The sequence below is a fragment of the Cajanus cajan genome, chromosome 3, assembly GCF_000230855.2.
Source record: "Cajanus cajan strain Asha chromosome 3, NIPB_CcT2T_4, whole genome shotgun sequence".
Taxonomy (NCBI): domain Eukaryota; kingdom Viridiplantae; phylum Streptophyta; class Magnoliopsida; order Fabales; family Fabaceae; genus Cajanus; species Cajanus cajan.
The window spans coordinates 2,488,012-2,511,652 of NC_138519.1; the positions used below are offsets into that span (position 1 = coordinate 2,488,012).

Genomic DNA, 23,641 nt, shown 5'->3' on the forward strand with positions numbered 1-23,641 from the left:
GACATAATCATAATTTTAAAATCTTCTAGTTAATATTTATTTTTAAAAAAATGCATTGATCCACGTAAGTGATTTGGTAATTCTGTGAAAGAATATAATCCTGAGAGATTAATTAGTTTTTAAAAATTGTAACAATATATTTTCATGAATAACAAAAAGTGTATATAAGTTAATTATGGGATCCGTACCTTTTCCTCAAATATCCTGTGCGCAGTAGAATTAAGATCAGAACACTGTTGAGGTTTCTCATATTTTGCAGAAAAGCACTTTGTTGTTGTTGAATGATCTATTATGTTTTTTGGACTGAAAGTTTTCATCCACCGGCAATCGATTACGTGCACTTGCTCCAGGCATGGAAAACGTAAAGTATAATTCCCAGGGTAAAACCATCTCAACTGACGTAATTCTTGAAGATACAAAACCTGGAGCTGCTCAAATATTATTTGTTCATCCTCATCTGATTCATCTCCCTCTCTGGACACTATCTCTATCACTGATTCACACTTTTCTATCTTCAGCCTTTTGAGTCGACCCAAAATTTTGGCTGTCGAGGATGTAAACAAATAGACAAGTCCATTGCAACTACTTACTTCCAAATATGTCAGATTGGTGAAAGATACTGTGCATAGTGATGGTACTAAGTTTGACAAGTTCCAGCAATTATTTACTTGTAATGTTTGGAGATTTTCAAGAAAGGGTTGTAGCCAAGAGTGCTCTAAACCAATGGACTTAAGCTTATACACATACCTTAACTCTAATCCTTTGAGGTGCAAAAGGATTGGAGTGTAATCAGCATTCGGTCTTTCAGCGGAGAACATCTCTTCAAACTCACAATCGGAAAATGCAAACTTTTGTATACTGGGAAACATGTGAAGGAATATGTATAGAGGAGCAGCCTCTAAGAATTCTTTAAAGTCTTTTAGTTTATCAAACTGCAATTGCCCTCCTGCAGACTCTCGATCCCATGTAACCTTAAAGTCTCCAATACTGAATGACACTTTCTTCAAGCTGGGGATTTGGATACCCTATATACGAAGAAAAACAAATAACCATATTACATACGCAAACAAAATACAATTGGATCAGATTATTAATTATTAATTTTATCTTAAATTCATTATTTTTAATCATTTATTCATAAATATATATATATATATATATATATATATATATATATATATATATATATATATATATATATATATATATATATATGAATTGTTTTTATATTTTCTTTGGATGTTTTATCCTTCCATTTTTTTTCTAAATTATTTAGTGGTTCAATTTTCAGTCTATATGCTCTACTTTCCTTGGTAATAGTATTCACTATACACTTAAATAACTTAGTTCTAATAAATATTTAGCATATTTTTATCTTTTTCCCTTAAATTTTTGAATTTCTGTAGTGTAAATTAGTTTTCACTTTTGCTATTTGATTAATGATTTTCTTTGTTTTATTGTTTTTATAACATTATTGTAATCTTTTAATTTTAATCTTTATCATTTTTCCTACTTTTTATTATATAAGTATAATCTAAATTTATTTTGTAGTTGAATTGACATTTTTTGGATTTTTTTTTCTCTAATACCAGCATTTGTATTTAAGAGGAATGAGTTTCTTTCCGATTATTATCTATTTTATCTGATTCATAATCCTCTTTAGTTTCTAATTGTTTTATATATAAGATTTTTTTTAATATTTGCTTTATATTATTAATTTTATCCAAATTTTTTTCTATTTTATTACAGGTAAAATCTTCAATTTTATTTACAATTTTTAATATTAAAATTATATTTTTATCAATTTTTTCCATCGTTAGTTCCAACTTTTTATTCATATTTTCAAATTTTTGCTGTAATTATCATTAGTATTTCTTTTATTTACTTATACTTCAGGTTTCCAATTATGTTGCTTTTGTCTCAACTTTTTTTACTAGTTTACACATCAGAATATACCAAAACTCCTCCATCTTTAAAGTTACGGTAGTAACTTCTATATTTCTTTTTCTCCTTATTTTCTTCTAATAGTTTTTAGACCTGTCAGCTGTCACACACGCCTTAGTAAATGCATCTATCCTGACCGAGCCAGGATTTAAAAAAACTAATTTGGTTAAAGTTGGATGAAATTACACAACTTTTCTTCTTATTTGAAAATGATCCAACCAGACTCGATCCTACATATAATAAGTATAAGTGAATTAACTTATAAGAATTACCTTTTCAATTTCAATAAGGACTTGCTCCTCTACATCATCTTCTTCACATTTGAGTTTCACCAGCTCACAATCAAATGCATCTAATTCTTGTAGCACAGGCCATTCAAGCGTGTGTAATCCGGGATAGAAGTATTTGAGTTTTGGCAATTGTGTTAGAGTCAATGAGGTGAGAAAACTAAACACAAACATTTTTGTTGCTCCTTCTGCTTCTGCACCCTTTGAAAATATTTCTACCAACTCCCAACACCGTGTTACCTTAAGCTCTTCAAGTCTACGGTTAACATCTTTTTTAGCCACCCCTGCTGGAAATAAACTTTTCAGACTATCACAACCTATAACCCACATAACCCGTAGCACTTGAAGGTCAATCATTCCCTCAGGATCCTTGTCCCATACATGCTCTAGTTTTCGTAGATGATGTAGAGACAATCTTTTCAAACGGATTATTCCCAAATCTTTTTTCTCATCACTTATATTAAATATGACCCGTGCTTCTATGCAATTCCATACTTCTAACTCTTCCAAATTCTCAAAGCAAGGAAGTAAATGAGATGGAATTACGTACTCTAGACTATCACAATTGTCTATTTTCAAACTTTTCAAATTGCGAAAGTTGTTTTGTAACACCAAATGATTGCAATGCCATAGTTGCGCTATAAATTCAGGATAACCGGAAAGATTCAAATGCTCTGAGTATCTGAAAGAAACCTGTAAAATCAGATAAAAAATAAATTATAAATTATTATCCAAGTAAATCATTTATAAATCAAAGCATCTCTATAATAATGTTTAGAGTAGGATTCAAGCTAAATAAATTGAGATTTAAATCATTTTAATTAAAAAGAAACGTTTTAAGATGATGGGAAGTTCTCTTTAGGACAAGACGGGCTACATGAAGCAATTAAATTATTGTATTATGTTACATTTTATGAATGAGATTTTTCAAACAACATGAATGATAAATGTAAGTACCTTATCATTGAAAACTTTTTGTATGGTGCCATTCAAGTCGCGTTCCCACTGCCATTTCGCTTCTTCTTCTCCTTCAACAGCAAGTATATTATTTTGTAACTTTGGTGCACTTGCCAGATTCTCCGAGAATGTTTCCATCTTGGGGCATTCTCTCACAATCAATATTTCCAATAAAGGGAATTTGATTTTACAATTGTCGTTGCTGCAAAAACTTGTGAGTTGTTTCAGAGTCACAAGTTCTATAGTAATCAAATTGCTAAATACAATTTCGATGTTTTCTTTTTCATTTCCTTCATTGCTTATTATTTCCTTTATTTGATCACAATCGATTACCTTCATGGTCTTAAGTTGAACCAAGCTTTTTGCCGTTGAGGATGCCATTAAATTCCTTAATTTACGACAATACTCTACTTCCAAATATGTCAAGTAAGTCAATGATACCGAGGGAGGAGCTAAAATCCTCAAATAGTGGCACCCTTGTAAGGTCAAAAGTTCAAGTCTCCGCAGAAACGGGTGTCGTTCAAGTCCTATATCCTCTATATCTGACCATGACAAAACCAATTCCTTCAAATTTAATACGGTTCCTAATCTTTCCTGTGCTGCAATGTTTTCACTTGGCATTAACTGATGAAGCGATAACTTTTCTAGATTTGGCATTCTGTACAGAAACTGGTAGAGATACTCAAAACTAACTTTCACGGAGATAATAAGCTCTTTTAAACGGTGCATTCTGTACATTTTGATATTGCTCAATAACCACTTCTCTGCTTGGTCAAAGTCAATATTCAAAAACTCCAAGTTGGGAAAAAGCTAGAGAAAAATGAAATAAAAGTGAATACTACGAAGAAGGAGGTTACTATATATATATAAGCTTATCCCCCATCTTTCCATTTATTTTATTTTATACGCTTTTTTGTTTGGATTTGCAACCGTTTAAGAACCAAATTGTGATTTTTGTTTGTGTTTGTTCATAAATTACTATAAGGCAAACACCTCTATTATGTTAAGACACAAAACTAATAGCAAAGGAAAAAAAAAAAAAAACCAAAACAAACATGATAGAAAAGCCCGTGTTGCATTGATGCAAATTTTACTACATTGGGCACCATTTAAATTTTACAATATTTTGTTATTATATTGGCCACAAAATTTATATCTGTTGCAAATTCAACATGCTTCTTATGTGGCAGTTGTTTATCTTCTATTGAAAGTGAGATTTCATATTCATTTAGAAAGAAAAAAGATTAGTTATTAAAAATGTCAGTTTTTACTTTTCTTTATCAAAATCCAAATCTTATTATTATTATTATTATTATTATTATTATTATTATTATTATTATTATTATTATTATTATTTTATATATTTTTCATTCACATGTAACTTTGAATGTTTGTTGAAATCTTTGGAGTCCTTTTAAATGTTATAAATTTATAGTCTTTTTAAATCTTTTAAATTTTTAATGATAGAAATCCATTAAAATCTAAACTATAAAATTATGATTATAAAATTCTTTTAAAAAGGATTTATAAGTTATTATATTTTTATATAAATTTTAAAAATCATAAATCTTTATTTTTATACCTAGATAATCTTTTAAAATCTCAATCTAAATATGTAAAAGAAATATATAAAAGATGAAGAAAAAAAAAAACTCAATCCAATACATCTCTCTTATTATAATCCAATAGATTTTGAAGATATAGGAGATAGATCACCAATCATCCATAAAATTAAATAGATAAATTGAATCTAATTCATAAATATTATATAGTGTAATAAGTGGAATAAATGAGTTTTCTTATGGATAAATGATAGATAAGTAACAACATAGTCCAAGCAAGTTGAGAAATCATTCCACTACCCCTCTCACCCTTTTATATTACGACTCACCTGTTGAGTCTATTTAAACTTATATATAAAGAAATATCTATTTACTTTAATAATAAATTTATTTAAATTTATTTTACTTAATAATTTATGTTATATACTAAATTTTAATAATCTAATCGTTGAATTAAAAGTTCTTAATACATAAGTCAAGTTTACAAATTTTTAAAAAATTTAAAAATTATTTGATATTTCATTTTATTAATTCAAATCAACGTATAAAATATTTTTATAATTATTTGTTAATTAAAATTGATGAAATAGAGTATCAAATAATTTTTAAATTTTTTAAAAATTTGTAAACTTGATCTACATACACTAAGACCTTTTAATTTAATGTTTTGATAGTTAAAATTTGATATAAAATATAAATTATTGAATGAAGTAAGTTTATAATAAGTGAATTTCTTTTCATATATATATATATATATATATATATATATATATATATGATTAAGACATTTATCAAAATATATTTCTTTTCCTGGACATATATGGTCTGAAAATTAAAAATATTAGTTATAATAGCATCACGCAAATGTCAAAAGACAAATATTATGGAAAGTTTAAAATGTTTTCAATGAGAATGAAGAAAAGGATAGAAACTTAGCTTGAAGAAAGAAGATTAAAAAAAAACCAACAACAACAATAAAAGAAAATATACAATAAAAAGATTATACAAGTAAAATAAAAAATAAAATAAAATTGAAAGATGCTCTAAAGTTTCAAAGTTTCTAAGGTTAATAATCCTGATTTGTATATTTTAAGATAAGAAGCAGAGAGTGTGAGACCCGCAGCTCTTCCTCCCTTTTCTCACTTTTCTTCCTCCAATTTCTCTATCATTCTCTCACACCTTCTTCTTCCCTCTCTTTGCCTTGATTTCGTTTCTCTGGAACCATTAGGTGGTGGTGTTGAGTAGGGGATTGGTTTGCTAGCTGGGTGTGTTGAGTAGGTGCTGGTTTTTCTCGGAGCCGTGCGGAGAGTTATCAAGCTTGCTTTTTCTTCTCCATTTTCTTCCGCTTCTTCCTCCCGGAGCTCGGAAATTCTTGAACCAAGGTAAGGGAAGCTAGTTACTTTGTGTATTTTGTCTGTGAATGAGTCCCGAAACTCCTTTGCTATTTGATGCTTGCGGGATGTCGGGTTGAGATTGCTGAAAATGGGTTTTGGTGGGGGTTTCGGAGTTTGGATAAAATTTTGGGGTTTTTAATGAATTGTGTTTGCATGTTGGAAATGAGGCGTTTTTATTGATGTTTGATGAAAGAGGAAGCTTTTGGATGGTTTGCATGTTGTTTTCCTGGTATTTTTCGCAGGTTTTGGTGAAATTTTCGTAGTCCCCGTTTGAATTCGCGCCGGGCGCAGTTCTTCGCGCTGGGCTCGACTTGAAATGGGAAGTTTCTAGGTAAATCGCGCTAGGCGCGATGAGGACAGCGCTGGGCGCGATGAGGACAGCGCTGGGCGCAATTTAAAGCCGCGTCTCTGTTGAGTTTTGCGCCGGGCGTGATATTAGCGCGCCGGGCGTTCGTATTTTGATTTTGAGGTCTTCATGAAAGTTGTAGCCTTGGATGTTAGCTTTCCAATGGCGTTGGAATCACTCAAAAAGGAGTTGTAGAACTATAAATGTGGCTGTTTTAGTGAAGAGGGGTCGAGCTGTCAGCTTTGGTTATAACTGTTGCGGTTTTCATCATTTTTAACAAGGTAGATGAAGGAATTTGGACTTGGTGTCTTAATGAGAGTTGTAGGAAATTTGATTATCTTTCATATGAGATAAGGATGAGCATGGTAGGAGTAGTATAACTCATGATGTGCTATTTTCTGTGAAGGTTGCCATTTTACATTTAGTGATTTGGTTAAGTTTAAAGTTGTTTTAGGTGCTTAGGTTGATTGGTTGTTTGGGTGGGTAATTTGACAAGATAGATGAGTTGTAAATAAGAGGATTGGGTCGTAGTATGTGTTGAACATGTCGTACATTGTGAAATTTTTGATCATGCTATTTTATGCTGTTAATGATGAAATGCTACGCTGTAATGGATACATATGTATATGCTGATATTGATGTGCTGCGCTGAGCGCGGCCCTTGTCGCGCTGGGCGTGAGACTCCTTGGGAGTCTCTGCCCTGCGGTCGCTGGGCGCAATTTGAATTGCGCTGGGCGCGAGACCAAGGGGAGGTCTCTGCCTTCCTCGCGCTGGGCGCGAGACCAAGGGAGGTCTCTGCCTTCCCCGCGCTGGGCGTGGGTATGGGCACGCCGGGCGCGCGAGACTCCTGGGTGTCTCTGTCTGGCATGCGCTGGGCGCGTGTGAGCCTTGGGCTCTCTGGCTGAGCCCCGCCAGGCGCAGACATACCTGCGCTGGGCGCGCTAGCCCCTGGTGCTCTCTGGTTGTACCGCGCTAGGCGCGACCATGAGTGCGCCGGGCGTGGAGATGAGAAATTTATATATGTTGGTTAATGTTGTTTTATGCTTAGTTGAGTTGTAGACGAATATAATGTGATGACTAATGGATGATGTTGGTTGATTGATGTTGAGTTGTATATTTGTGTTGTGTTACAAGTTGACAAGTTGAGTTGTACAATTGAGTTGTGTTGAAAGTTGATGTTGAGTTGTACAGTTGTGTTGTGTTGCAAGTTGATATGTTGAGTTGCAAACGTTGTGTTGTGTTGAATGTTGATATGAGTTGTTGTAGGCCATAATGGATGAGTTGCTGTAGGCCATAATGGCTGAGTTGTTGTAGGCCAAAATGGCTGAGTTGTTGTAGGCCAAAATGGCTGAGTTGCTGTAGGCCATAATGGCTGAGTTGCTGTAGGCCAAAATGGCTGAGTTGTTGTAGGCCATAATGGCTGAGTTGCTGTAGGAGATCTCCGAGTTGATATGCGTGACGACGCATTGTGTGCTGATTGCTGATTATGCTGTAAGATCGATGAGTTGTATGCTGAAGATGTGTGCTGTTATGACTAAATAATGTGGTACTTTAAATGAATCTTGTTAAGTTGATTGATGTGTTGAAGTGTTGTACTGGGTTGTGCTGAGTTGGGGAATATTATAGCCGCTAAGTCGGTGCTGTTGTTAGCCACATATGTGGTGCTAATTCTAACCGCTAAGGCAGTGCTGATATTGCCGCATTGCGGTGCTGATATTGTTGAGTGGTATAAGCTGTATAAGTGTGCTGATAATTGTATCTGTTGTTTATTTATATTGATATATATATATATATATATATATATATATATATATATATTTGTATGTTGAACTTTAATTACACTAGCTTACCCTTTTGTTGTCTCCATGATGATTGGACTGCGATGATCATACTATGTATGGGAGCAGAGCAGGGATAATTGGGCATCTAAGGATGAGTCTTCGACGGACCAGTAGAGCTGATCGTTTTTGTGACTATTTTGTTATGTAGCTACTTGGGATAGTAGCATTGATTGTACTTTGTGTTGTACACTCTAACTCTAGTCAGATAGAGACTTTGTATATATTTATATTCTAGACCCTATATTTATATACTTGTCCTTCTGTCTGGCGTTTCTGGTGTACAGTGGTGTGTGTAGTGACCAGCCGGGTCGTTACAGAGAGATAATAATGTAATTGATGCAGTACTTGCAACAACAAAAAATAAAACAAAAGAATAAATATAAAGATAAAATGATCAAACACAATGAAATAATAATTCTTTTTAATAAAAATAATTTAATTATCTTTTTGTTCATTGTTTTAAAACATTACGTTTTATCTTTCTGGTTAAAATATTTTATTTTATTTTTTATAATATTATTTTGAAATTTTTTAGTTCACATAGTCTATTATTATAAAAATTAAAAGAAAACTTTAAGAACTAAAAAGAATAAAAAACATTGTATATATATAATAATTAAAATGAAATTTTTTTATTATAAAGACTAATAAATAAATTTTATAAAATTATAATAACAAAGGTATAATTAAACTTAGAAAAATATTATAAAAACATTTAAAATCCAATTATGTGCACTAAGTGACTGAACACAAAATCCGATCTAGCAATAACAAATTAATAAAAAATAAGGCTGTCAAAATACAATGTCGGTGGCTCCAAGAGTGTTCTTATTCGTTCATTCCAAAATGGGTGGATTGAGAAATTGGAATGGAAATAAAAAAAATGAAAAAAAAATTATGTTAGATGGTGAAAAACAAAAAGAAAAAAGATATATATAAGTAGAATGCAAAAGAAAATGAATAGATGGTGAGTATATTTCTCCCTCAAAAACCCTGGTCCTAACTCCTAACATCTTGAAAATAAATAAATAAATGTGTGTATTAAAGCTGAAAAAAACTAATACTCAAAAAAAGCTATTAAATAAAATCAACCGAATGAGAGTTGAATGATGCAAGCTTTAAACCTTTTACTTCATAGTTTTTTGTCAATATAAAAGAATACTAAGAAATACTTTAAACCTTATAATTTATCAAATATTGTTTTAAGTTCTAAATAAAATTATTGTAAGTCACAAAGAGTGAATAAAACAGTTCTTTTTTTCGGTGACAGAATATTCCTTAGTTACCTCTTTAGGTGTTGAGAAAACTGCTACTTCTTCATTTGTGCTTTCACTTCTTTCTATTTGAAATGTTTCAAGCTTCTCACATTTCACCACTGTAAACTTATTCATTTTTGGACACTTTATACCATGTCTCCCCTTATAGAAACGCTCCATGTTATGTAGGTCATATAATTCAATGCTGGTCAATTTAGGAAACACTAATGGCTCATTGCTTGCTTCTAATCCATCTTCACAAGCAATAATTTCCACCATTCTCTCACAATCTGTTATTGACATGTATTCAATCTTTTGAACATCTTTCGCCACAGAAGCTGGAAAGACATTCCTCAATTTATCACAATAAGATACATCTATACTTTGCAATTCTTTGAAGTTGAGAATTCCTCTTGGATCTGTGCTCCACACTTGCTTCAACTTTGAGAGGCGGTAAAGAAAAATACTTTGCAAATTTGTGTCTATCCCACCAGATGCATCTCTTTGTTGGGAATCTTTGATTTCAAAAATCACTTTCACTAATTGACAATTAACAACCTTCAACTTTTCCAAACTTGCATACCATCCTTCCACGTGACTCGGAAAAATCTTGTCTAATTTTTCACATTCTTCAATGTGCACTGAAATGAGACTACAAAAGGAATCAACACTCATTTCAGTCTGCCATAGGTTTGTTAACATTTTCATTTTGCTGAGGTGGATTTCCTCCAACTTTGGAAAGACAAAGACCTGCACTTTGATGCAAACAATTCATTATTAAGTAATGAAGCTTAACAGAAATGTCTAAGGAAGAGCATGGCCAAGAACTACACATATAACATTAACTCAATTGCAAAAAATTAATTATTTACTCCAATACACACCTTGTGTGGACCATTTCCTTCGGTGCAAAAAATCTTCTCCATCGCATGACACCCACTTACATAGAGGTATTTTAGCATGCTCAAACCGCTAACCATAGATAATGAACACAAATATCTCAACTTATTACAATCTTTCACAACTAATTTTTTTAAGTTTTGAAAGCAAAAGCTTGACAGGGACTGGTCACACCATATCGTATGGATGCGGATTGAGGATAAATTCAAACTCTCTAAATTTGAAATTTTAACCTGCAAGCACATACACAATTAATATATCTACAAAAAAAAAACTCATTAAATTAAAAGTAAAAGAAAAGGGTGAAATAGCATACCCGTTCATCAAAGAGAGGAGGAGTCATGTCTCCCTCTACTCTACTATAAAAACTAGTAAATGATGGTGGTAATGATTGTAGAGTCAGAGAGCCCAACTTAGGAAACTCAACCTTATCAAAGTTTGCAGGTATTTTAACAATCTCCTCTATAGAATCACAATCAGAAACATCAATTGTTTCTAAACTAGAAAGAAGTTTAACCATGTAATCTGAGATGACATTCTTCAAAAGGACACACATCTTGACCTTGATAGTCTTCAATTTGGTAAATGATACATCTGTTACTGGACTACAACATATCATCTCTATGTTCCACAATTTGTAGAAACATAAAGATTCCAAATTGGGAAAAACATCCAGAGGATGAGCCAAATCCTTTGCCTTGAAGATATGTTGGATGCTAAAATTGTTTGTGATAGATAAGTGTTTCAGATCTGGAAATCCATGCAAATTCAACTCATAACTGACATTTTCAACACTATTTATCTCTCCCAATAGCAAGCTTTGAACTGTTTTAAACAACAACTTTATCCCATTTTGAAAGTGAATATTGTTAGTATCGTCCTTTAGCTGCAATGCCAAAGATCTAAATGGTTCGTACTTATTAGGCATCCTGAAATCTCCATTTGAAAGCACTTTGATGTCTCCAATCACAATCTTGTAATAATTTAAGTTGTCAAAGAACAAGTCCTTGGACAAAACCGTATCACCTGGGATGCTTAAGTCCACCACTTTTAATTGATGCAAATGCTTTAGCTCAGAAAGCCATGAAAATGTGATCGAGCTTTTTCTTACATATAACTCTTCCAAGGAAGTCAACTTTGACATAAAATTAAGCTGGTCCATCTCTTTTATGGAACAATTGCTGATGTCTAGTGATTGTAGCTTATCTAAGCACCCTAACTCAGTTGGAAAATTTTGAATTTGAGACCCAGAAAAGCTGACAATTCTTAGCTTTTTTAGCTCTTTTATGGCTGACAATTTGTCATCTAACAAATTGCATCGCTCCAAACAAAGCATTCTAAGATTTGATAGATCTTTAAATAAATATTGTAAGTTTGACAGATGAAACCCACTCAATATTAACACTCTGAGTTTTTTCATTTTTTTAAAAAAACTCGGAGGTATTTTCAAAAATGGATTATCATTATCAATTCGAAAAAAATTAAGTTGAGGACAATTTATAACATTAGGAAGTTCATCGATGATATCATTGTTGCATATAGAAATCGAAGTGCAATTCTCAAGTTTAGACCAATCATCAAGTTTACCATTTCTCATAGAAAATATTTTTTTCTCCGTGTATGCTATTGATAAAGCAGCATCTCGAACCATATCATGCATATTGAAATGATTACTAGAACTTCCATCCAACACCAAACTTGAGCCTTTTAGCTTTTCTATTGATGTATTAATTCTGTCACGAGCTTCCATAAGCGAGTAGACCCCTTCAAGTATACCTAAACCAAAGGAATACTTCACCAAGTCCATAATTAGTGGTTGATGACCCATTTGAGCACAAAGTAAGAAAATGGACTTGAGTTCCTCACTTTCTAGATGGTCATAACTCATCTTTAAAGAAATTTCCATAGGCTTTTGCACTCCCACCAAGTCTTGCTTTTTAAGTTTTTCTAGTGTAGCTTTCAACACTGAGTCACTCTTGGATCTTAATGCCCTACCAATAGTAATTATTGCCATGGGTATCCCCCCACAATACTTAACAATCTCTTGTTCAAAGTTGGACATTTCATTAGATATTCCAGCTGTCTTCTGAAACAACATCAGAGCATCCTTGTCATCTAATTCCTTAATGGGAAAAATTGACTTAACATCCATTTTATCGAGCAATAAGTTTTTATCCCTTGAGGTTAGCAAAATTTTGCATCTCTTATAATTACCAAGAGGTTTTTCTTTTTTCATCACTTTGCAACTAGGATTCGTTTCATTTTCGCTTTTCTTCCCTTTTGTCTCATTCCTCTTGCTTAAATTATCGTCATAATCAATATCATCATCATCAAGTAGAATCCCTAACTTGTTCAAATCTAATTTGTCCCATAGGTCATCCAATATTATAAGGGTGTTGTCCTTCTCTTTCTTTAACCTCCTCCGTATACAATCAGCTCTCACATTTTCACCAACCGTTTCCAATCTCAATCCTAGCACGTGAGCAATTTCTTCCTGGATATTTTGCAAATTGGGATTGGCAGTTATTTCTGCTCTAGCCACCACATTAAACATCTTCTTGTTTCGAGCTATTTTAGCAATTTCTTTGACAAAAGTGGTCTTACCCACACCACCTGGCCCATGCAGCCCAATCATTCTGACCGGAATCTTGAAGTGATGCCAATATGTCATTCATTGTGAATTTTCTAGAACCAAAATCCATGTAGGCAACATTAGACAAAGTGACATCATTAGATGTTACGTTCTCCGTATAGGCAACTTCATGAGGCTTGGGGATCTCTTCTCTTAGCTTCTTAACCTCCATTGCCAAGTTTGTTGCTCGTCTGCTTCGTCTATTCATATTCCATAAGTAAGGAAACCTTGACTTTGTGTGGCCTTCATCTTTCATAAAATCCTCAAATTTATACACAAATTCATCCACCTCCCGTAACCATTCTTTAACCTTAGCTTCAATAACTTTTAGATTTTTATCAGCTTCATCACGTTGGTGTTCCAGAATTACCTTTTCACTTCTAAGTTTCGCAACACTATGGTTTAGTTCATCTACATTTTGCTTGTAATGGAGGATGTAGGCCACCTGCTTAGAACCCGGACGAACCACATATTCAAACGCTTTTTCCACTATTGATAGCACAGGCTCCATTCCTTTGAGCTTGATTTTCTTAGTCCTGGATACGTCTACATCTCTTCTCTTTTTCAACAAAACGTAAAAGTGGAAACAGATTAATCAAAAGCTAACTAAGAAAAATAACTTATATTTGATCGATCAAAACTCACGAGTACATTTACTAAAATCAAGTCAAGCAACTATAGATGCTTTGAAAATTATAAAGGAACGTCAAATACAAAAATAAGTAAAATATTAAGTTTGAACATATATTTTTGTCCATATTAAAGAAATTTTTTGCTTTTATTGGCTTAGAAGAAATTCATTTGACTTTTTTTTTATTTATTTATGAAATTATATAGTTTTAATCATTATAGTTGGGTTGGGACTTTGCCAGTACTGTGTAATTTGCACACCAAAAATTAAGTCTTCAAGTCTCCAACTTGCTTTCCTTCACAATGAACACCCAAGTTAGTCCTCCTCTTGGTGTTTGCTCTCTTAGTGGTTTTTTGATCCTCCAAAGCACCTTTAACACCAATTCGGACAGCCCCTCCACTCAATCCACCAAGAGAATGTGTGGTGTTTAGAAGCTTTCCTCACCTAAGCCAAGAATAAACAAAACCAAGAGTACAAGAGGCCAAGGAATAAAAACTAAAAAGGCACAATTAAAAAGGCTAAACTCAAGTGGAGATTGTGGAGACAAACTTAAGAATAGAAGAAAAACTCAAAAACTAAAATTAAGGCACATTAAAGAAAGGTAAGCACACAAGAGAGTAATTCCTAGAATGACACTAGAATAGAATTTAGCAAGTAGGCTTAAAATGGAATGATGCACTTAATATGTTTGATTTAATGTTTCATACAACCATACACTAGTTTGTTCAAAGATCCAAGAATAACTCCATTGCTAAGGTAGGAAAAAATTTTGTCCCAAAGTCCACAAGTCTAGCAAGGTTCCCTTTTTCTTGTTTTTGTTTCTTTTGTTCTTTTTTTTTTTATGCTTGTCCAAGTCTCGGTTTTGATGTTCAAGGTCCAGCCACTTTTCTCTTTTTTTTTTAATACTATAATCCTTCTTTTGCTTGGGTTTTACACTTGTGTCCAACAAATAGTTTAGCAATAATTTTAGGAGTATTCTTTATAATATTTTGTGATGGCTTAATGAGACAACAACTTGAGTGAAATTTAAAACTTTTAGTGTGCAAATGTCTAGCAGTAAAATATGCACATAAAATTCACTCTCATGCTCAAAACATCAAACAATATATAGGCATACAAGTGTACTAGGAGATACTTCAAATTTGGCCAAAAATTTCAAGGCAAAGATGTGCAAAGAATGTAATCACACATGATATTTTAGGAATGTAGAACATGCTAGAACTAATTAGCATGCATGATTGACTTCTCTAAAGCACATATAAGTCACGGCCAATTCATCAAATATATGGCATGCATGTCATATTTTTCTCATTTCAATGGTTAAGCATAAAAACTTGGAATTTTTTTTCACGGTAGTTCAAAGAGACAAACTCATGACAAAACCGGATGGATTAAAAAAATAAAAACATTAATGTATAACATGCAGCCCAAAATTTCCAGCAACTCAAAAATTTAAAGAAAAAGGCAAGAACCTAAATAAGAAAGCCTAAAATGCCAAGATGATTCACAAGGAATATATGGTATGAATCAACACATTAGAAGAGATTTATGGATCATCAAAATATGGAAATTATGATGCAATTAGGCACACTTAGAAGACATGTAAGGAAGACATGACATGACCAAAAATATTTTAGAGACAAAGAAAGTGTTACCCTTGAAGAACCAAGGCTCTGATACCACTTGATGGCATCCTTACTTGCATGAACTTGAGATGATCAACAAAGAGTAGGACGCCTTCTCCAAGGATCAAGTTCTTCAAAGGGGGCACAAGGTTTTAGGGTCAATGACGATGGAATGGACAAAAATGGAAGTTCAGTAGAAGGTGTTTGATGAAAGACTTGAAAGGTGCACTCTAGGGTTGGCTCACTTCATTCATGACTAAGGAAAGATATAAAGGCAAAAAAGACTCTCTTTATATTCAATATCCAAAGTATTTACATGATGCATATCCTAGGGTATTTATAGGAGTGAGAGACATCTAGAGTTGTATTTGGAGAGTGCATGGCCGAAATTCACAAGCGAAATGCACACCAAATGAAATGCAAATTAACCTTAGATGCAACTTGGTGGCCAAGGATGGAATCTTTGGGATTAGTTAGGCTACATCTAGGTGCATGATAAGACCATGCAACCTTTGCCCTCCACTTGGGCCTAAGCCTTTCTAACACAAAAAATAGGTCCAATAGCCACAAAAAAATGTCTAGGTTTTTGTTCCCACCTTAATCAAATATCTTAGTCCAAAATTAAAAACCTATGATCTAAAGCACCCTATAATACAAGGGTAAAATGACAAATACAAAAGAAAATAAATCCTATGACTAAAATACCCCAAAATACAAGGGTAAAATTGAAAATACAAGTAAAATATATCCTATGTCTAAGATACCCCAAAATACAAGGATAAAAATAGAAAATCAAAGACAAGGGCAAAATAGGAATAAAAATACATGCTATGCTAATAAAAACTTAGGAGCTAAGGTTCAAAAGTGGCCTCACTCCTCCTATAGTTTTTCAACACTAACCCATTCCTTTTGCTTCCTTCAATACATCACCTCTTGGACTTCTTGGCCTTAGTGTTATTCCATCACTCACACTTTTTTACTAAATTTTGATTCACATCCTTATGAATTATAAGATTTTATAAGTAGGTTCCTAAACAATAATACAACCATTAAGATACTCTAAACCATTAATACAACCATTAAGATACTCTAAACCATTAAGGATCAATTAAATTTATTTTTCAATGCCATTAAGAGTCTGTAAGTTATAAAACTTTTAAATTGTTAGAACCTACTTGAAACTCTAATACTATAGGCACTTACAAATTAATTTAACCTTGAAAAAACATGTACAATTAAGCTTTATTTCAGCTTAGGTGTTTTAAAAATGGGTTTAGAAAAGAATACCATATATTCTTTATGGTTTAGCTCTAGCATACTAGGAAACATGATACCCTTCGACAAAACGTTTTAATTTTTCTATTTCGCCAACTGCAGAAAGCCATTCAGTAAGAACCTCCATGGTTGTATAGTCCGGACTGCAAGCATCTTCAACCATTCTGTCCATAAGTTCAAATGGTTTGTGCAACATTTTCTTATCCCGAACCCCTTTGAGAATAACATTATATGTGGTTGTATAGTATTAGGCCTAACCTCCTTTACCTTCATATGCATGTCCTCCATCAAAGAAACAGCCTTTTCTACATTGAGGCTGGAGAGAGGCCTGGAAGACGGAAGGGAGGGAATGGTGGTGTTGTTGTGCCCAAAGTGTGTGGGTATCCTCCAAAGTCCCACATCGGGTAGTTGTGAAGAAGAGAAGTGGTAGACTACTACTATAAATAAGGGGTGATAGTTTGGGTCTACTCACCACAACAACACTAGTCTTTGGGTGTATTGGGGACTTGGGTAGTTGTGTGTCATGTTTGCAATTTTCCTTACAAAAACTGTGTGAGAAAGTTTCCAAGTTTTGCCAGAAAACTTGTGAATGAGAGGATTTGCAATTTTGCCCTTGTAAAAATTGCAAATGGAGAAATAAAATAACTTGTTTGTGGATGTAGGCAAGAAGTGTCGAACCACGTTAATTTATGAGTTTGTTTCTCTTATGTTGTTTCTCCAATGTGTGTGCTTCCGCTGTTGTAGGTTTCTTTTCCCTCTAGTAGCCAACAAGTGGTATTAGAGCAGTGTACCAGAGAGAAAGAGAAGCAGAAAAACTTGTGAGAAGATGGTTTTCAAGTTTCGCCATAAAACTTGTGAGGAGAGGGTTTCCAAGTTTTACCAGAAAAACTTGTAAGAAGAGGGTTTCCAAGTTTCGCCATAAAACTTGTGAATGATGGTTTCCAAACTTTGCCAGAAAACTTGTGAATGATGATGGATTAATGTGAGACTTTGGATGAAGGAAGGATATGTTGTGCCCAATGTGTGTGGGTATCCTCCAAAGTTCCACATCGGGTAGTTGTGAAGAAGAGAAGTGGTAGACTACTACTATAAATAAGGAGTGATAGTTTGGGTCTACTCACCACAACAACACTAGTCTTTGGGTGTATTGGGGACTTAGGTAGTTGTGTGTCATGAGAGGATTTGCAATTTTTCCATGCAAAAATTGTGTGAGAAGGTTTCCAAGTTTTGCTAGAAAACTTGTGAATGAGAGGGTTTGCAATTTTGTCCTTGTAAAAATTGCAAATGAAGAAATAAAATAAGTTGTTTGTGGATGTAGGCAAGAAGTGTCGAACCACATTGATTTCTGAGTTTGTTTCTCTTATGTTGTTTTTCTAGTGTGTGTGCTTCTGCTGTTGTAGGTTTCTTTTCCTTCTAGTATCCAACAGGTGTGGGACCTTTGCTGTGAGGTATTTGAGGAAATTGAGGGATTTTGGGAATGCAAGTTTAAAGCTCTCACCTTCCAAACACAAGAATCTCACTCACCTGCATAACACTTTTAGGCATTGTATGGCAGTGACCAAGAATAACAGAGAAGTCAGGGAGACTGTATCCTACTCACCTTTTGGTAGAGCGTGAGGAATCGAAATTAATTTAATAAGAAAATGATTTTTAAAAAAAGTGGAATAAAATAAAATTTATAATTAGTTAATAAAATAAAATTAAATGAAAAATAGATTTAACTTAATACTTTAAAATTGTATTTTATTAAATTAGACTTCAAATTACATAAAAGTTATGAATAAAGATATATTTGGATCTATGTAATTGAGACCAGAAACTACATAAACTTATCATTTTAATCTTTTATATATTAATGTCTACGGATACATTTTTTTAATCTAAATAATACATTAGAGTGATTGATATTCTATTTGAATATGGTGCGTAAGATTGCCCTTTTTTTAGCATAAATAACACAATGGAATATCAAATATCATAATAATTATAAAATATCATACAACATAATAAAATATAAGTAGAATATCATATATAAGATATTCAAATATAACTGAACACAATGTAATATATGTGACCATATTTGAATATCTTATGCAACATATTTGAATATCATATATAATATAGGTTTTCATATACAACATGTTTGAATATGATATACAATAAAAAGTGCACATAATGGATGTAACTGAAACTAAAGATGATAATGAGAATAATAGATGTAAGTACTAAGATATCCGTACTTGTTGTGTCACATAAATATTTGCCTCACACTTGTCCCACACTCGTATGGGTATCTATTGGTTGTCGCTTCTAATAAACATGGTTTGCTATTAAAATAGAATTTGTCTACCGAAAAATGCTCACTTAACAGATACAGAATAGTATAATTCATACTATCTGCAATAAAATTTGATCATCAAAAACCATATATTCGATGAATAGTATTTAAATTTTGATGCACAATTTAGAAAAGAATGCAGGTTACAAAATCTATCAATTATGATGAAGGCACATGTTTCTACATTCCAATAACTAGTGTTGTCATTTAGCAATAATCTAAATATCTACGAAAATTTTTCAGGCATGTGGAGCAACCATTGAAGTGTTCCCAAAATGCCATTGTTCAAGCAAATTCTAAGGTCTATCCGTGGATTTGGCCTAAAAGATTATGTGAATAGACGATTGAGAGCGATGCATATGAAACTTTAAATTTACGTGAGTGTCAACGAACTAATATATATCTAATTCAAAATATTGAATGTTTGATGTAATTTGATGAAGATTTCTTGTTGCATATTACTTGGACGAAGGATTAATTTGGATAAATAAATTTTTAGGATCAATAAGGGAACAAACGGAACAAATATAACACAGAAAAACATTTTTTTAAACATTTTTGTCAATGCATCAAACAATACAGACAATACTTAGTGGATACACAAAAACACATTTTTTTTAACATTTTTGTCAATGCATCAAACAATACAGATAATACTTAGCGTGAATACAGTTCATCACTTCATCTTTGTTCTTCATGACTGTTTTATCACTTGTAATCACACACATTACATAATCTGTAAAATATAACAATTTATTTCATCATCAACATAATAAAACCCGTAATCACACATTTTTATTTTCTTTAACACACAAACAAACGTACTTATATAGTAAAACAAGACCACTTTTGTTCCTCTTCATCAAACTCTCTTTACCATTAATCTCTTCTTACTGTAATAATGGTGTCTTAGCCTACACAAAATATAGAAACAACAACGTTAATTTTATAATAATAATGAAGAAGAAAAAAAATTCTGATTTTAATTATAGGAGCAATAAACTCTTTTTCTAAATTAAAATTAATCTTTTGACGAAACAAAGCGAGATTCAATGAATCAAATCTAGATATAGTAAAAAAAAATTAACCTTGTATAAAAATAAAATTAAAAACAATTTAACATACTTTTTCCTCGATCTCAATTTGAGAGGAATTTACAAAGCAAACTCAAAAAATCAATAGCATTTCTTTATCAGAAACTTATATATGTGATGAAATTGATTTTTAATTGCCAACAAATAGGGTTGTGTAAGCTTGAAAAAACAATTTGAAGGAGCCAAAATAACTAAAAGTAAATTGTATAAATTAAGAGTAATAGTTTTGATAATATAAATTTTTTTATAGATGATTTTAAATATTGAATGACATTATTTGAATATCAAAATAGTTTTAATTAATGATTTTTATGACATTAAAAATATTTTTTCTACTTCATTCATAACATTTCTCACCTTTTTTTCTTTCTTTTTACTACTTTTATATTTTCTTTAACTATTAAATAAGAAAATTAGAAAATTTATTTATAAATTTGTAAATAAAATTACAAGAAACATTAATTTTGTATTCTTCTAAAAGAACATAACTTGGGAGAATATCAAAAAAGATCTATGAATTTTTAATAAATTTAAAGAAATAACCATATTTTTGTCAAAATTATAGCAAAATTTAGAGAAAGATTTTGAATAAAAAAAAACAAAAATTCATATAAAAAGGTATGCATATAAGCCCACAAGAAAAATCTGCATGCATGAAAAATCCATAAATTCAAGTCATCTTATATAAACTTTCTAATCATAAAATAGTTAATGTATAAAAGTGTTATTAAATCAATTATAATGGTTGGTGTTATAAAAATTAAAAACTTAAAAAAGCATTATTGACAAAAAAATCTATAAAAAAAAAATAGAATGACTAAAGATAACGTTCTTTATATTCTTTTAATCCATAAGTATTTGTAAATTTATAATTAAAATTTCAATGCTCTTTCAATTTGACTTAATAGTAATTCATAAATGAATTTATTTGTAAAGTTCTTTATCATCTCAATGACTTAATATTATTAATAATTCTAAAAGTTTTTAAAAATTTATACAAAATTTTGTTAGTATTAAATAAAAAAATATATAATTTTTTAATAATAATATATAAATTATTTTCCACAAATTAATTTTGGAGGGGAACATTCTCCGTTACTACACTAAGCTTTTCCTGGTTGTGTAACTTAACCAAATTAAAAATAATCTTAAATAATCCTATAGTAGATTATAAATTAAATTTTTTTAATGGTCGATTTGGATAACTTTTTTAAAAGCATTTTTAAAAAGAAAAATAAAAATAAAAAAGTGAAATAATTTTTTTTATAAGATTAAAATTGACTTATGCATTAGTTAATTTATAAAAACTTTCTACAATTAACTTATCTACTTAAGATTTAAGAATATTATCTTTAACTTATATACAAGGTAATTTTAACTTATGAAAAATATTGTTTTAGTTTCTATTTTAATTTTTCTCTCTTAAAAGAAATTCTTAAAATTTATCTACACATATCCTAAATACTTTTTTAGATTTCTTTTAGATATTTTAACTGATTGCTACCATTTTATTAATTGCACCGTTCACATTAAGTTATGAAAGGGTTGCTTAACTACATTATTTAGGTATATAAGTTACAAATTCCCGAAACCAATACAGTGCTCTTTCCGTTCGAAACATTTACTCATTAATACAGTGTATTAATCAGGTTAAATTATATTTTTAATTTTATAATATATTTTTAATTTTTAATTTTTAATTTTTTAATAAGTTTATTTTGATCATTTAAAAGTTAATTTGATTCTTTTAAAATAACAATTATTTTTAATTTTGAGATGCAATTTTAAATATTTGTTTTGACTGATTTAAAACTTGAAATTTGTCTTAATGAATTTATTTACATAAAATTTATTGAATGCAACTGATGTTTAAATTAAAAAGAATTGTAAATATGTTGAAAATTGCTTGAAAATGAGTTTATGGAACAATAAAAAAAATAATAAATATATATATATATATATATAATTTTATATTAGTTTTTAGTTGTTTATGAGATGTGATTTTTAAGTAATTTTTACTATAGTTATATTTCTTTTTGGATTTGAACATCAATTGGTTTTCATATTTTTTTTATGTAAGTGAATCTAATAAAACAATTTTTAAACTTTAAATCAATCATAAAATAATTCAAAATCATTTCACAAAATTAAAAATAATTATTATTTTAAAAAATTAAATTAATTTAAATTTAAAGAATAAAAAAAATGAAATGAACATTTTAAAAGATAAAAAATTAAAATAAATTTTAAAATAAGATAAAAAAAATAAAAGTATAATTTAGTCATATATTTATAAATAATAATAATTTTTAATAAAATGATTGAATACATACCTGACCTTTAATTTAATATGCCTTTCATCTCCGCGGAAAATATGTATTCCATTTCCGCATAGTAGAGTTGAGATCATTTTTCACTGGGATAGGATCTTCTAACCAGTCAAATTGAACTTGAGACAATTTGTCTGCTTTTACGGTACCTGCACAAAAAGTTTTCATCCTGGTGCAATTAATTACCTTCAATTGGTCTAAGGATGGGAGACTTAAACTCCCTCTGTAGAAGCTTTTGAGCTTTGATAACCCTTTTAGATTTAAATACTTGAGCTTCGGAAATATTATCTCATCCTCATTTGATTCATCCCCCTTCTTATTACACACTACTATCTCTTCAATTGAATCACACCAAATTATCTCCATTGTTTTGAGCTGAGCCAAACTTTTGGCTGTTGAGGATGTGAACAAATGTAACACTCCATTGCATTGATATAGTTCCAAATGTGTCAAATTGGAGAAAGACACTGTGCCTGGTACCAAGCTTGTTGAACTAAAACAACTTATTACTCCAAAGCTTTCTATATTTTTGAGAAAGGACTCAATCCAAGAGCTCTCTGCCCCAATGGGAACGAGCTCTTCAAGGGACTTCAAGCAAAATTCTTTCAGCTCTGGAAGGCAGAAAATCTCCTTGAAGGAACCATCATGCACCTCAAGCTTCTCTACATTGGGCATGTGTTGTACAAATTCATCCGACTTGATATGAAATAAAAGAGCAAGAACTTTTAACTTGGGTAAAAGGATTCCCAGCCATTCTCCTTGCGAAATCATCTTCAGTTCATTAGCACCCAGTGTTAGATGCTCTATGTCGGGTGTAATCTGTGAAGAGAAACTAATAATCAACCAAAAGCAAATTAAGACAGTTATAGATCCAGCTCTTTTATATAAAATTCAAACAAAAGAACTTTCATGCTAAGAGATATCTGATAATTAGATACAAATTAACAGACAATTCAATTTAAAAGAAAATAAATGTCTCAAAAACCAAAAAGAGAAAATTAGACTAAAGAGAATACACTAAAATTTATTTCTAATGACAATTATGATAATAAATTAATTATCTTTATTTTATTATCTAATAAAAATGTTAATGACTAATAAATAATGATCAATAAAAATTGCATTTATATTATATCATAACGATAATTATTTAATGATAATAAATTAATTATTTCTATTTTATTATTTAATAAAAATATTAATGACTAATAAATAATAATCATTACAAA

At 31.1% G+C, this 23,641-nt stretch overlaps 1 protein-coding gene across 1 annotated transcript in view; it reads right to left on the reverse strand.

Moving 5' to 3' along the window:
- Window positions 1-23,641, reverse strand: part of LOC109802723 (uncharacterized) — an 81,714-nt gene that overhangs the window by 5,083 nt on the left and 52,990 nt on the right. The window contains exons 7-10 of the mRNA XM_083071500.1: window positions 9,618-10,337; window positions 3,189-3,998; window positions 2,217-2,924; window positions 189-1,025 (exon numbers count right to left, since the gene is read on the reverse strand). Coding sequence (XP_082927626.1) covers window positions 189-1,025; window positions 2,217-2,924; window positions 3,189-3,998; window positions 9,618-10,337 — 3,075 coding nt within the window. The remainder of the gene's footprint in view (window positions 1-188; window positions 1,026-2,216; window positions 2,925-3,188; window positions 3,999-9,617; window positions 10,338-23,641) is intronic.